General features: G+C 42.6%; 1 protein-coding gene across 13 annotated transcripts in view; it reads left to right on the forward strand.

Moving 5' to 3' along the window:
• The window catches only part of RASAL2 (RAS protein activator like 2), a 295807-nt gene that overhangs the window by 242965 nt on the left and 37943 nt on the right, over nucleotides 1-14899 (forward strand). For 12 of the 13 annotated variants that reach the window (XM_075131485.1, XM_048860716.2, XM_048860717.2 and 9 more), the window contains 3 exons: nucleotides 7327-7480; nucleotides 13177-13275; nucleotides 13928-14482. In XM_075131485.1, the coding sequence (XP_074987586.1) occupies nucleotides 7327-7480; nucleotides 13177-13275; nucleotides 13928-14482 (808 nt within the window). Of the gene's footprint in view, nucleotides 1-3885; nucleotides 3987-7326; nucleotides 7481-13176; nucleotides 13276-13927; nucleotides 14483-14899 lie in introns of those variants that run through there. The other variant, XM_075131491.1, reaches the window with a different exon arrangement.

The raw sequence follows: 14899 nt of genomic DNA on the forward strand, positions 1-14899 counted from the left end.
TTGTTTCTGGTGGGGAGTAAAGATGGTTGAGCCTGGTTGCATATGCTCTCGGCAACGGCATTAAAGCTCTGTGGACAGCTGGGAGGGTTTTGCCCTGCTGGGATTTACTGCCACGTGGGAATCCTCCTGATGTAGTAAAAGTGATTTTATGGCATTATCAGATAGTCGTAGTTTGCCAAACGTTCCCTTCTGTGCTTGCTAAGAATGGACCCTGCCAGGCACCAGGGCAGCCAGTAGCCATGGCTTTGGGATTCGTGGTGAAGCGCTACCGCTGCTCTCACACCAGCTCTTTCTATCGGTAGGTCCTCTCATTTTTTCCCCTCAATTATTTGCAGTATGGAGGTGGAAAAAAGATAAGATAAATGGAAACAAATCTTGCAGTGTTTTCACTTTCTCATTCATTCATTCTGCTTAATCCTTGTTTAAAAAAAAAAGTGGGTGATTTTATCCTGTTTGAGATTTAGGGATAAAAATCTGTATTACGCAATTTGCTATTAAGGCTTGACTCATTCAGGAGCACTCATTCCGCATATGTCATTTTGTGTCTACATGCTGGAGAGTGCCGGGTGGGGGAGGAGGGGATGAAGCAGGATGTCTCCAAAGAAATGTTGTCTCACTGCTCATGTTCTAGTGAATGTTTCTCTCAGCCACTGCTTTCAGGTCTTATGTAGCTACTTCGTTTTTCAGGAAAAATTGAACAAGCCCACAATGTTAAGCTTCCTGTCATAAACTTTCCCTTTGTGGGTACAGACTCTACCCTGGCTGCCAGTTCAGTTGGCCCTTTTATAAACATCCCCCTTCATGGCAGATGCATTTCTGTAACCCACAGTGCACTGTCAGGCATGCAGAAAGGGGACTCCACCCTACATAGTACATTTCCATAAATAGCATTTAAATGAAACATTATAGTTAAGTATCTGCTTCAGCAAAATAAAGGAGTCTGAAATGTTAGCAGTAGGGACTGTGATTGTCAGAGGAAAGATAATGTTATGATTGTAAAATTCAGCAGGATATTCTGTAGCACCATGTGAGATTTATGTTAGACAAGCTGTGACCTGTACGGAGAGAGATCTGGAAGGGCTTTGAAATTAAACATACATGGTTCAAACAATGAGTTTAGGGCTTTGGGTAAAGCCCTGCAATTAAACAAGATCTGAATCTCCATGCTCAAAAAGAGCAGAGGCTCTTATTTACATTTGAGTTCTTTTCATTATCAACAAATAACCTAAAGTTTCCAATAGTGAATAAACATACATATAATAAAACTGGTTAGACTCCTAGAATTGTTGACCAAGTAATGAGACATTTTGCTAATTGATAGTTGGAAAACCAAGCAGGGTGTGGTGCCTATAGAATGAATGCTTGCCATGGGAATCCACTGCTTCAGTCCTGGTAGAGTGCACCTGTACTTCCGGACCGAGATGCTGTTGCTGACTTTAGGGTTCAGTTCAGTGGGCCTAGGACTCCTAATTGCAATGTTGAGCAGAAACTCCACCACACAGGAATCCAGGTTCTCTCTGTTGATTTTGTGGATAAGTATTGAATTAATCCTTCTGATCTTAGGAAGTATCTCTGTTATCACAACCGTGTTGTGTTGTGGATTTTTCTGAAGAATATAGGCATAACTTTATGGACAGTTTTTTAATGTGAGGACATTTGAGACAAACAGGTTTTAGTTGAGTGGCTGGGCTGAGCAGGATTCAGCTCTCCTTACTAATATAATTCTAATCAAAGTTCTTGAGCTTTACCTTGATTTGTTGATGAAGAAAAAATATTATGGGATTTTGTTCCTTCAGTGCTGCGCTTATTTAATGTTTGGTTTTTAGATTATTGATATTCCCATGTTGTGTTTTGGAGCAGTATAATGCTCTCCCTAATACGCTGAGTAATTGAAAGCCTCTTGTACTTTGTAGCTTGGCTTTTAAATAGGTCAAAATCAGCAGGACAGCTTCATCACCAAAGCAATTAGGTTTTTAACCCTTTTTCCCCTATGCTTGCTAGAATACAGTAGTAGCTCATTAATCAATTGCTGTGTGTTGGATGGTGCCATTGGAAGCCTGAGATTTTCAGTTCCAAGCTTCCTCTCCTTGCAACTGAAATCCTCCTGAAAAGGAGAACTGTTGAATCATGGTGTGCAAGGAGACGGGGTCAGATTGGGGTTGGAGTGATATGGTAGTGTTGCTGGAGAGACCTTGTCAGTAGCAGTGGGATTCGGCTGCTGGGTCAGTAGTTTGGGGCATTTTCAAAGCTCTGATTGAGGAACATGCATACTTCACTATGAGGACCACTGCCCATCAGCATTTGGAAAGAGGTGAGAAGTTAAAACGTTTCCCCGCACACTCCTCCTTCCACTACTTCTCATGATAGAAATGAATTGTTAAGTGTAGCTACACCCGTGGTTGGTGGGTTGGTAATGATGCATTTTAACCATGTGTTCCCTTATGCAGAGTTTTTACCATGTGCAGTAGATAGAAGAAATAGTAGGGAAAAGGTTAATCATTTAAGGTTAAATGTAATTGAAATCAGCATTTGGGTTGTTAATGGGGCTGTTTAATAGCAACAGATTTGTGCAAACAACCCTTCCCCCACCCTGAGCCTGCTTGAACTTCCTGTTTATAGTAATCCTGCTTCTCTGGGATTACCTCTCTCTTCGCAGACACTCTAAATAGTACTCATTTTTCCAATAGCTTCCCATCTAATATAGGAAAGGCTCTTTTAATCTGGCATCATCACTGGACATTAGAAAAATAAGTGAGTGGCTTTGAGTTATTAACTGTGTGTCTATGCCAGAGGGGTAACGGGTGAGCAAATTGTCTATTTTATTAATTACAACAACAGAATGTTGGGTGAGAATTTAACAGAAGCAGAAAACTATTTTAATAGAAATATAATTTATTTTTATTGCAATTGCCTTTGACTGAATTATGCCCAGAGCAACAGTATCATAGATACTAAACAGTTTTACCAATAAATGAGAAATACATTGTGGCAATTGCAGATGCATTCATTCACATTTAACCCAACAAGCAACTCTCCAGTATCACTGTGGTGTCAGAATGAGGTTGAGTTTTAATCCGTTTATAGTTGTTTGCTTGGCAATGCTGAAAGGAACTGATCACCAAAAAGAAATCTGTGCAGGACAAAATACAGTCACTTCCAGGGATTGCTAAAACTTATTCACGGCCCCTCTCCCTTGACCAAACAAGATCATTTTATATCCAAGCTGATCTGAGATAAAACCATGTACAAAATTAGTAGGCTAAAGAGAATGCTGCAGAGGAAACAAAACAGATGTGTTAGTAAAAAAATTTAGCTTGCGAGGTGGGATATGGTAAATGTCTCCCAGCAGGGGAAGATCATATGTGAAGAAAGATAAATAGAATTTCTGTGATGTATTTTTCTTCAGCCCCCACCTCATTCCTCGTAGGCCACTGGCTAGCAGTTCTTTAAAGGTATTTTTCCCTCCTTGCCATTCTTTATTATCTAGGATCTAGTTATCTTGTTAAATCCAAAGAAGAGCAATTCACTCCTTGCTTGAAAGGTCACCTTTGCCTTGTTGCAGAGCATGCTCCCTGAGCCCTGCTGGCTGCTGCTTCTCCCTGCTGTCTTCCAGCTCTAACCTCCTTATAGATGCAGCACCATGGAAACAGGCCCAGTGTTGAGCAGACTGCGCACTGCCAGGAACCTTGTTTGTGTCACCTGAGGGGCAGGATGCAGCATGAAGGATGAGGAGAAGGGATATTACTAAACGTGTATGGATGGAGTAGCTTTTCTTCCTACCCAATGTTCCTGCCTGGCTTAAAATTCATCTGAAACTTTTAACCAAAGGCTTGAGATATAACTACTGCTGGATTTTGTGCATTTCTTCCTCTGCACACCTGGATTTCTTTTCTGAGATGTAGCCCAGAAAAAGATTTGGAGGGGCTGTTATGTGGCACCACTATGATTTGGGGGTGCACGGCCAGATGGCTGTACAATTGCTTCATGTAGGTGTGCTTGATTGATGTAAATTGGAATGTGTTGGCCATTTTAACCCTAGGATACTACAAATGTGATGGCTTAATCAGGATTTGTGAAAAGTTGCCTTGTTTTGGAAGTGGTAGTCTGTCTTCTCCTCCCTTTTGACCACCCCATATTCTTCTGCTGTGAGCTCTTGGGGCTGGAATTAGCTGTGGGCACTTTCAGACATTTCTCTGGCATCATTCACTAAAGGACCATCTTTTGGAACTGAATTTGCTGAGAATTTGGGAGAGTTGCCACTTGGGTAGCCAAGTGACCTCAGCAGTTCTTTCTTTAGAGGAGAAATTTAAATTAGAGAGAGGATTTTGCATAGAATAATATTAAAGTGGTGCATTGTGGTGTGTTTATTTTAGACTTGCCCTACCTAATTGCAGCAAGTGTTCAATTATACATGGCTGAGGTTTTAGGTTTTCATTGGTACAAGCTGCTGCTGTAACCTATTATAAAAAAGCACAGTGCAGACAGAGTGCTCATACTAATGTTGTCAATTTGTATTTGAAATCTCTTTTTAAGAATCCATCTTATCAAAATGCAGCTGTTCCCTATGTTTAGATCATTTTAATATATTTAATGTAACCTACATTTTCTCTGAGAATGTCTAAAGATCCCATGTGAATCAACCAGCGTGCCAGAAGTAGCTGATCTTGTGCAAAACTAAAATGAGGTGAACTCTGCTTGCTTCTTAATATATTTATTCTTTGTAGTATCCATGTCTTGGTAAGCTGCCTTAGAACTGGTGAAGATGCAAACAAAAATGCATTTGGAGAAGGCTTCCTGTTTTCTAATATCCCTCAATAAAGCTGCTGCTATGGTATTGAGAGTTTTAAGATTTTTTAATATTACAAAGTATTAGGTTTTCTTAAAAAAGAGTTTCAAGGGGAAGTACAATTTTTCAGAGAATAAAGCTGCCAGCATAGCTAACAAAACCTTCCCAATCCTTCTTTGAATAACCATTTGTAAACGTTTTTGCTTTGAAACTAAGGGCTTGTCTACACTTAAAATGCTACAGTGGCACAGCTGCGCCTGTGTAGCGCTTCAGTGTAGACACTACCTATGCCAACAGGTAGCTAGTGGTAGCTAGGTCGACGGAAGAATTCTAGCACAGTCTGCATGGGGACTTAAGTCAGCTTAACAACGCTGCTCAGGGGGATGGATTTTTCACACACTTGACCGATGTAGTTAAGCTGACCTAATTTTTTAATGTAAACCAAGCCTACATTGTGGCCCAACTATGGTGGGAAACCTTGGTGAGAAAGTATTGCTTTAAAGTGCAGCTCTACTCTGAAAAGTGTGTGGAAAAATAATGCCAGCCTACTCTCACATCTGCTTTTCCTTATGCTTAGTCTTATTTGCTGTGCATTGCTGAATAGCAATAGGGTTAAGCATGTGCTTAAGTGCTTTCCTGAATCAAGGCCTGGAATAGCAAGTATGTTTTTACTGGTTTCAGAGTAGCAGCTGTGTTAGTCTGTATCCGTAAAAAGAAAAGGAGTACTTGTGGCACCTTAGAGACTAACAAATTTATTTGAGAATAAGCTTTCATGAGCTACAGCTCACCTCATCAGATTCAAAGTGAGCTGTAGCTCACGAAAGCTTATGCTCTAATAAATTTGTTAGTCTCTAAGGTGCCACAAGTACTCCTTTTCTTTTTATGTTTTTACTGTTTTTATCCCTGTTCATGAGTTGAACAGAGTAGAGTCAAATGCAGTAAGAGAGGCACCTGGATTCTATTCCTTGTTTACTATCAATCATTTCATTTACTCAGGGATGATCAGTTAGGCATGAGTAGCCCCACCAAAGTAGTGCCATTGAAAGCACAATTTTACCTGCAGAACCTTTTATTCCAGGTAGTGATGCACAAGGAGGAAACAACCTGAGGTGATAACATTTATTCTGGAGTCAGAAACCTGGTACTTTACAGTACCACTTTGACAGTAGACTGCACTATAAGAATTTTATCTCGCTCAGGCCTCGTCTACACAAACACATAGCTCACAGCAAGCTAGGATGAGAGTCTACTCTGCACTGGCCTGTGGCACAAGTGCATATGTGGACCCTCTGCTGCACACCAAAATTACTATAGTGCTCTTTGATCTACCCTGCTTTGAAATAGTAGATTAGAGCGCACTGACAAGCTTGTAGTGCATGGTAGCAGGGTCCGCATAGACACTTAGTGTCTGGCAAGCTATACGAGGGTAGATTTACACCCCAGCTTGTCACAAACTAAGTTTTTGAATAAACAAGCATGAACATACAAGTATCACATGGAAATTGAATTCTGAAAATATTGTAAACCGTTTGACATGCAAAACTGGTCCCAAAACTCTGAAGTTAGCTGGAGTTGTGTGTCTTCGAAAAGTCAGCAAGAGCCAAAAGGAGACTGATGGAAGGAGGTCTGGATAGATGACAAATGCCTGGAGTGATAGAGGATCAGAAGCAGACTGAAATGATGAGGGACATCCTTGGAGGAGTTAGAGGTGGGAGATTCCTGCAGTGGTCAAGGAGAAGGAACTTAGACCCATCAGCTGAAAAAGAGAATCTGTGTGTCCACTGGGAAGATAAAAGAGGCCTGGGGCAACCCCAGAGGAGGAATGCTGAGTGAGGCCAAAAAAGACAAGGGAGATGGGAACAGTTAAAAGGTGTAAAGACCAGCCAGACAGAGGGATTGCAAAATGTCAGTGTAGACAGCTGATCTGGGTAGGGTAAGGTGGCAGGGCATTTGCATGTTTTAATTGTTTTTGTTGTTTTTGTTTCTATATTTTCTCCTCCACAATATGTAGAGGGAAATCCCACTGATTGAAAAAACTGCCTGTTTTAAAGAGGAAAAATCTCATTTTGTGTGTGTTTAGGGATTGGGGGGAAGGTGTTTGTTGCTATTAACAAAGCATTTGCTTAGTAATCAGCATTTAAATATTCCCAGTAGCATATTGTCTACAGTAAATACAGATTTAAAGATAAATCCACATTTTGTCAAGAATTTCTATTTTTCTTTTTTACTGTGCCAAAATGGATGCAACTTGTAGTTCTATGAATCTATATCTCCTGGATTTGGGTGGTGGTGGGAATCTATTTACTAGCCAGATGCTAGTACAACAATTTTGTACTGTATTAAAGAGTTATGCGACACCTTGAATTTGAGAAACTGAATAAATAAGGCATGCAATTTATTTACTTTAGGCTTATAAAGTACTTATAAAAATTGTACAGACTGGTTAACCCATCAGTCTCAATCTTCCTTTGTTTCTGGATGTTTCCAAATCTTGTTTAGGAGATGACTCCCTCTTATTTTTCCCTCTTGTCTGCTTTCAGATCTCGTGGACTGCCAAAGCTGAAAGAATCTCGTTCACATGAGTCTTTGCTGAGCCCGGGCAGCGCAGTGGAGGCATTGGATCTTGGGACTGAAGAGAAAGTTTTTGTCAAACCGCTTCACAGCAGTATCCTTGGACAAGACTTCTGCTTTGAGGTAAAGAAACGCCACCCCATAAAAGTACAGATTGCATAGTGTAGTCAGTCAGTATGCGTCCACAGTGGGCACTGTTTTGTGATTTCCTAAGTGGGTGATAAATCCATTTTCTCAGACATTTGAGATTATGATGTAAACTATCTGATCGTAAGATTCTAAAGTCCTTGGCGCTAATGACATCCATCAGTCAATGGGAAGAAATCTTTTCAGTGATTATACTCTTCTAATTGAATGTCTGCATATCTGATACAAAACTAGGCATTTGTAATGTGCATGCAGATATATGGCTTAAGCTTGCTTAAGTACTCATCATAATCTGAATTCTCTTACAATACATTTTTTAAAAACAGTTAAAATATGACTAAATTGAGAAGTCAGCTGATATAAGAGCTCTGCTCCAAAAGCCCTGTTCTGGCAGGTTATTGAGGAAAAGCTTGAGTAAACAAAGACCTTGCAGGTTTCCAGAAGGTCAACAAACTTTAACTTCGTCAGGCAATCAAGGGATTAAATTCTGTGGCTCAGGACTTCTGCTGCCCACTGGCCTTCTCCCCCACTCCCCTGCATTCATATTATGGGGCTGGTAGCAAGAGCACCCCGACTGATCTCAGTTACCAAGATACCATGAGAAGAAAGTCTGTATGTTAGAAAGGTCTTAAAGTTAGTGGAGGGCTAATGAAGGTATATTACATAAGCGTGCTTTTATATTGGATAAACCCTACCTAAAACGCATATCTAAAGTTGACAAGATGAACAGCATATTATCAAGTCTTATATCAAGGCCATCACCCTCAACACAACGTCATGGGCCCACTCAGTCTTCAGTGGAGTTATGCCTGGGTTGAATCTGGCCTCAGGTGTCTAAATCCCTGACGCAGAGATTGGTTTGCTACCTTAAAACTGCTCTATCAGAACACCACATAGATCAGTCTCATCCCTTTTCCTTAAGGGAACGTGTTCAGAAGTTGTTCCAATTCATTTCAAGGTAGTATCTGTTGTGCTGATATTGATCTCAAAGGCCCAAAGAGTTAAAGGTGTTCATAATCTCTTTCACTGTCGAACCTTAAACAGAGATAGGTAGGTTTGGAGTTATTGTAAACAGAGGCCTTTGTTTTACTCAGTAACTTGACAAACACCCAAAAGCATTTATTCCAATGAAAAATTTATTGATTAAATAAAAGAAGGAATCATAGAATCATAGAATATAAGGGTTGGAAGGGACCCCAGAAGGTCATCTAGTCCAACCCCCTGCTCGAAGCAGGACCAATTCCCAGTTAAATCATCCCAGCCAGGGCTTTGTCAAGCCTGACCTTAAAAACCTCTACGGAAGGAGATTCTACCACCTCCCTAGGTAACGCATTCCAGTGTTTCACCACCCTCTTAGTGAAAAAGTTTTTCCTAATATCCAATCTAAACCTCCCCCACTGCAACTTGAGACCATTACTCCTCGTTCTGTCATCTGATACCATTGAGAACAGTCTAGAGCCATCCTCTTTGGAACCCCCTTTCAGGTAGTTGAAAGCAGCTATCAAATCCCCCCTCATTCTTCTCTTCTGCAGGCTAAACAATCCCAGCTCCCTCAGCCTCTCCTCATAACTCATGTGTTCCAGACCCCTAATCATTTTTGTTGCCCTTCGCTGGACTCTCTCCAATTTATCCACATCCTTCTTTAAGTGTGGGGCCCAAAACTGGACACAGTACTCCAGATGAGGCCTCACCAATGTCGAATAGAGGGGAACGATCACGTCCCTCGATCTGCTCGCTATGCCCCTACTTATACATCCCAAAATGCCATTGGCCTTCTTGGCAACAAGGGCACACTGCTGACTCATATCCAGCTTCTCGTCCACTGTCACCCCTAGGTCCTTTTCTGCAGAACTGCTGCCTAGCCATTCGGTCCCTAGTCTGTAGCTGTGCATTGGGTTCTTCCGTCCTAAGTGCAGGACCCTGCACTTATCCTTATTGAACCTCATCAGATTTCTTTTGGCCCAATCCTCCAATTTGTCTAGGTCCTTCTGTATCCTATCCCTCCCCTCCAGCGTATCTACCACTCCTCCCAGTTTAGTATCATCCGCAAATTTGCTGAGAGTGCAATCCACACCATCCTCCAGATCATTTATGAAGATATTGAACAAAACCGGCCCCAGGACCGACCCTTGGGGCACTCCACTTGATACCGGCTGCCAACTAGACATGGAGCCATTGATAACTACCCGTTGAGCCCGACAATCTAGCCAGCTTTCTACCCACCTTGTAGTGCATTCATCCAGCCCATACTTCTTTAACTTGCTGACAAGAATACTGTGGGAGACCGTGTCAAAAGCTTTGCTAAAGTCAAGAAACAATACATCCACTGCTTTCCCTTCATCCACAGAACCAGTAATCTCATCATAGAAGGCGATTAGATTAGTCAGGCATGACCTTTCCTTGGTGAATCCATGCTGGCTGTTCCTGATCACTTTCCTCTCATGCAAGTGCTTCAGGATTGATTCTTTGAGGACCTGCTCCATGATTTTTCCAGGGTCTGAAGTGAGGCTGACTGGCCTGTAGTTCCCAGGATCCTCCTTCTTCCCTTTTTTAAAGATTGGCACTACATTAGCCTTTTTCCAGTCATCCGGGACTTCCGCGGTTCGCCACGAGTTTTCAAAGATAATGGCCAATGGCTCTGCAATCACAGCCGCCAGTTCCTTCAGCACTCTCGGATGCAACTCGTCCGGCCCCATGGACTTGTGCACGTCCAGCTTTTCTAAATAGTCCCTAACCACCTCTATCTCCACAGAGGGCTGTCCATCTCTTCCCCATTTTGTGATGCCCAGAATAAGGAATAAGAAATCAAAACAGGCATTTATATTGAAACTCAAGTTGAGTGATTATGCAAAACAAACTTAGTCAAAACCTTTAAAGCCTTTCTCCTTTTGGAGGTAAAAGATCAGTCTCTTATTTTCAGAACAACTTTTCTTTGATGAAAAGGAAAGGGTTAATTTTACTCCAGCTTTGATGTGTTGAGGGCATTTACTTATCCTTTTCTTAACAGACAGACACAAGGTAGAGGAAAGACAGGTAAGAAAAGATGGGTGAAATACAGCTTTTCCTGATGTTTTTGGAACACTGGACCGCTGGTTAGTTACAAGAGGATGCTTTTGGCTGGCAAGTCGATCGTGACACCTGCTACTTGGATCCTGATTTACAATCTGGTCAGGGACATCATCTTACTGGATGTTTTCTTCATAGACAAGGCAGGCTTAGATGAATACAACATAGTTGACTTCAGGATTCGATGGAAAGCCAAGAGAGTGAGAAATAGAACAGAAGGAAAGAAGGGAGGACATAAAATAATACCACAAAGCAGGGGTTCTCAAATAGGGGGTCAGGACCCCTCAGGGGGTCGCAAGGGTCTTAAATGCGGGCTTGCAAGCTGTCAGCCTCCACCCCAAACCCTGCTTTGCCTCTAGCATTTATAATGGTGTTAAATATATTTTAAAGCATTTTTAATTGATGGGGGGCTATGGCAAAGTGGGACTGTTCTTAATGTTTCCTCTGAATGCTGTAGGGGTGCCTCAGTTTCCCCTATGCATTTCTTAAGTCTCCAGGTGGTGGGATAAGAGAGTGTAATTGTTGCAGACCAAAGGGCCAGTGTACATAAATGGCCGACACTCTGTCTCCTTGGCAATTGATGGCCTGGGCCCTTCCCCACTGCAAGGTGATAGCTAAAGGGTTGGAGAACAAAGGAATCGGGTGACCTCCTGGCCGGGAAAGGGACAAAGCCCGGAGGAGGAGCTGGTGGAGAGTGAGTCAGTTTCGGCATGCTGGGGACATGGAGTGAAGTGCAGACGTGCTTGTCTGGCTCACTGCCCCCCAAAAAGGACCTGGCTGAGGGGTCCTAGTCTCTGTACCTACAAGCTCTGTTTTAGACCGTGTTCCTGTCATCTAATAAACCTCTGTTTTACTGGCTGGCTAAGAGTCACATCTGATTGCGAAGTTGGGGTGCAGGACCCTCTGGCTTCCCCTGGACCCCGCCTGGGCGGACTTGCTGTGGGAAGCGCACGGAGGGGCAGAGGATGCTGAATGCTCCGAAGTCAAACCCAGGAAGGTGGAAGCTGTGTGAGCTTTTTGCCCTGCAGACAGGCTGCTCACAGAGAGGAGACTTCACCCGAGTCCTGACTGGCTTTGTAGGGAGCAGTTCCAGAGCATCGCCCAGGGACTCCGTGACAACTGGGGTCACACTCAGAGGCTTGCTACGTGAAAGGGATCACCAGTAAAAAAGTTTGAGAATCACTGTAACAAAGGAAAGGAAAATGATGCAGGATCTTACGTGCCCCTGCAATGTTGGCAATTATATATATCCCCACTTATGGGCTTGAGGACTGGATGTCATGATCATATGATGACTTTCAGCACTCACCGGTGAAAACAAAGTACCTTGAACAAGCTTAAGGTCAGCAGGCCTTCTTCTCAGGAAGAAAGTCCTTTAGATGAGTCAAGGTGAGCTGGGATGAGTTGCAGTGCTGGCAGTTTGGGGGATAAACTGGGCCACCAGGTGGAATGGAAGAACTGAGCTGAGCTGATCATGTCTTTTTTTCAGTCTCTTTAAGAAAGGGTAAAAGTGGGTGTCATAGTTCATCTCCCTCGTTATTTTGTCCACCAGTTAGGCCTCGTAGCCATCACATCAATTTTGGTCTATTAGTTCTGGTTCCACATCTTCCAAAAATTGTTGAAATTATGCTTGCTAAAAATGGATTATATCAACATGGCCTTTTTGATTTAGATTAATCAATCTTCTTTGTCTGGTTCTTTTGCACTTGTTACAGCATTCCGCATTATAAACAACTTGACCTATTTTTCATGGTTATTGTAACATCTTACGAACTTTCACATACTTTTTACATCTGAGTTCACAATAGGGGTATACTCTGTAGGCTTAATAGTCACAACATATCTCATTGGCTGGAAGCACTTCCTGTTCTGCTTCAGCCTTCCTGGGTAGACGGAAGACAGCTGGCAATACAAATGCAGAGTTTAGTACTAACATTTAGTCTTAAAGTGCTTTGCCCATGCTCATACATCTGAATGGGAAGAACAGGGAGAGCTGGCAAGGCCAAATAAAAATTGAAGCAAAATGTGACTGTCTCCTTATATGCACAAACAGAGCTAGCATCAGTTTTGCTCCAGGTGGTGTTGTCTCTTCCAAAAGCAGAGTCAAACGTTTTGGCTGTTTCAGCCCATTGATGTGTATAGTACCCAGAGCATGCAATTTTTAGCTTCCCGAAGACAGTATTTCCAGTGACATCCAGCAGGGATTTTTGTTCATCAGACCTTTCATCAACATGTGACTAGCTCTCTCCCTACACCTGCTCCGTTAATGATCAGATTGTCAGCCTTGGGGACTTACTGGGATATTGCAGGTATCTAGAGGCTGCAGTTCAGTTAGCATGTGCACAAATTTCAAATTGCTGACTACATCCTTATTTTACAGTCTCTCAGAACATTTGGCTAGAACAGTGTGTTTCCCTTCAGTTTTATACCCATCTGAACTGAGGTTTTTTTCTCTGCAGTCTGTGCCCTTTTCAGGCTTGCTCCTTCCCTGCTCCCATATTTTGCTGCCTCTTTCATATTCTCAATGCTTGAAAGTCACCTATGACTTTTGCTCCTTTTTCTGCTTTGCAGTCTTGCCAGAACTGGACCTATTGTTTGTGTTTCAGGTAACCTACTCCAACGGCAGTAAATGTTTCAGTTGCTCCTCTGCAGCGGAGAGAGACAAGTGGATGGAAAACCTACGCAGGACAGTGCAGCCTAACAAGGTAATAGAAGAGGAAGCTGTAGGAATAATACCACCAGTAAAATGTTCATGGCATGACTGGATTCTTGTCCAGATGATATATCAAACCATTACAGAGGTGCTTACCTATTTAATTAGGTCAATCACGACGCCCCCCCTTCCCCCAACCCCCCGCTATACCTCAGACGTTCTTGTCAACTGCTGGAAATGGCCCACCTTGATTATCACTATAAAAGGTTTTTTCCCCCCCCGCTCTCCTGCTGGTAATAGCTCACCTTACCTGATCACTCTCATTACAGTGTGTATGGTAACACCCATTGTTTCATGTTCTCTGTGTATATAAATCTCCCCACTGTATTTTCCACTGAATGCATCCGATGAAGTGAGCTGTAGCTCATGAAAGCTTATGCTCAAATAAATTTGTTAGCCTCTAAGGTGCCACAAGTCCTCCTTTTCTTTTTGCTGAAATGTTATGAATCTGCCAGCTTCTGGATGGCAGAAGTTAAGAGCAAGTTTGTGTTCTGAACAAATTTGAATACAGCTTTTCAAAGGTGATCAAATAGCAATGTATAAAATACACTCATTGCATGATCAGTATTTTCTGTTCGAAAAGAAAATGTTCTTTTTCCTCATCACTGTCTCTAAATCAATGCTGAGCTCTTTTTTCTGCACAGGACAACTGCCGTCGAGCTGAGAATGTGCTCCGTCTCTGGATCATTGAGGCCAAGGACTTGGCCCCCAAGAAGAAATACTTCTGTGAGCTGTGCCTTGACGACACTCTGTTTGCCCGCACCACCAGCAAAACAAAAGCAGACAACATCTTCTGGGGCGAACACTTTGAGTTCTATGGCCTCCCGCCCCTCCACAGTATCACAGTTCACGTCTATAAGGATGTGGAGAAGAAGAAGAAAAAAGACAAGAATAACTATGTAGGACTGGTCAACATTCCCATGGCCAGCGTGACTGGCCGTCAGTTTGTGGAAAAGTGGTACCCAGTCAGCACACCTACGCCCAATAAAGGGAAATCAGGGGGACCTTCCATTCGCATCAAGTCCCGATACCAGACCATCACCATCCTCCCCATGGAACAGTACAAAGAATTTGCAGAGTTTGTTACTAACAACTACACCATGCTGTGCTCAGTGCTGGAGCCTGTGATCAGCGTGAGGAACAAGGAGGAAATGGCCTGTGCCTTGGTGCACATTCTTCAGAGCACTGGCAGAGCCAAGGTAGGAGCGGAAGGAACATCTCACAATGATTTCTGAGACTCATAAACATTTCTCATGGTTTTAAACATAAATAGCATGAGGGGTGGACAGGCCTGGGAATGGGAGTCAGAGGAGGGGAACACTACCAAAGGGGAGAGGCTGCAGAGGGGAAGCGAAGTAAAGCAGAATGAGCATTTTAAAGAAGTTTGGGCAAATCCTTTATAAGGGGAAGTCAATATAGGTGTGCAACACATTACCAGAAGTAGAATCTGTAAGTGTGAATATATTCCAAAGAGCTAGATGTAGACACTTAGAGGAGATAACTATTGCAGGGTTAAAACATTAGCTATGTAGGTGGAAGGACTTCATAGCATCCTACCATCACAGAATGTTATGTCTGTACCTTGAGTACATTGAAATATTTCATGCATTGCTGGA

The sequence above is a fragment of the Caretta caretta genome, chromosome 8 (assembly GCF_965140235.1).
Source record: "Caretta caretta isolate rCarCar2 chromosome 8, rCarCar1.hap1, whole genome shotgun sequence".
NCBI classification, from domain to species: domain Eukaryota; kingdom Metazoa; phylum Chordata; order Testudines; family Cheloniidae; genus Caretta; species Caretta caretta.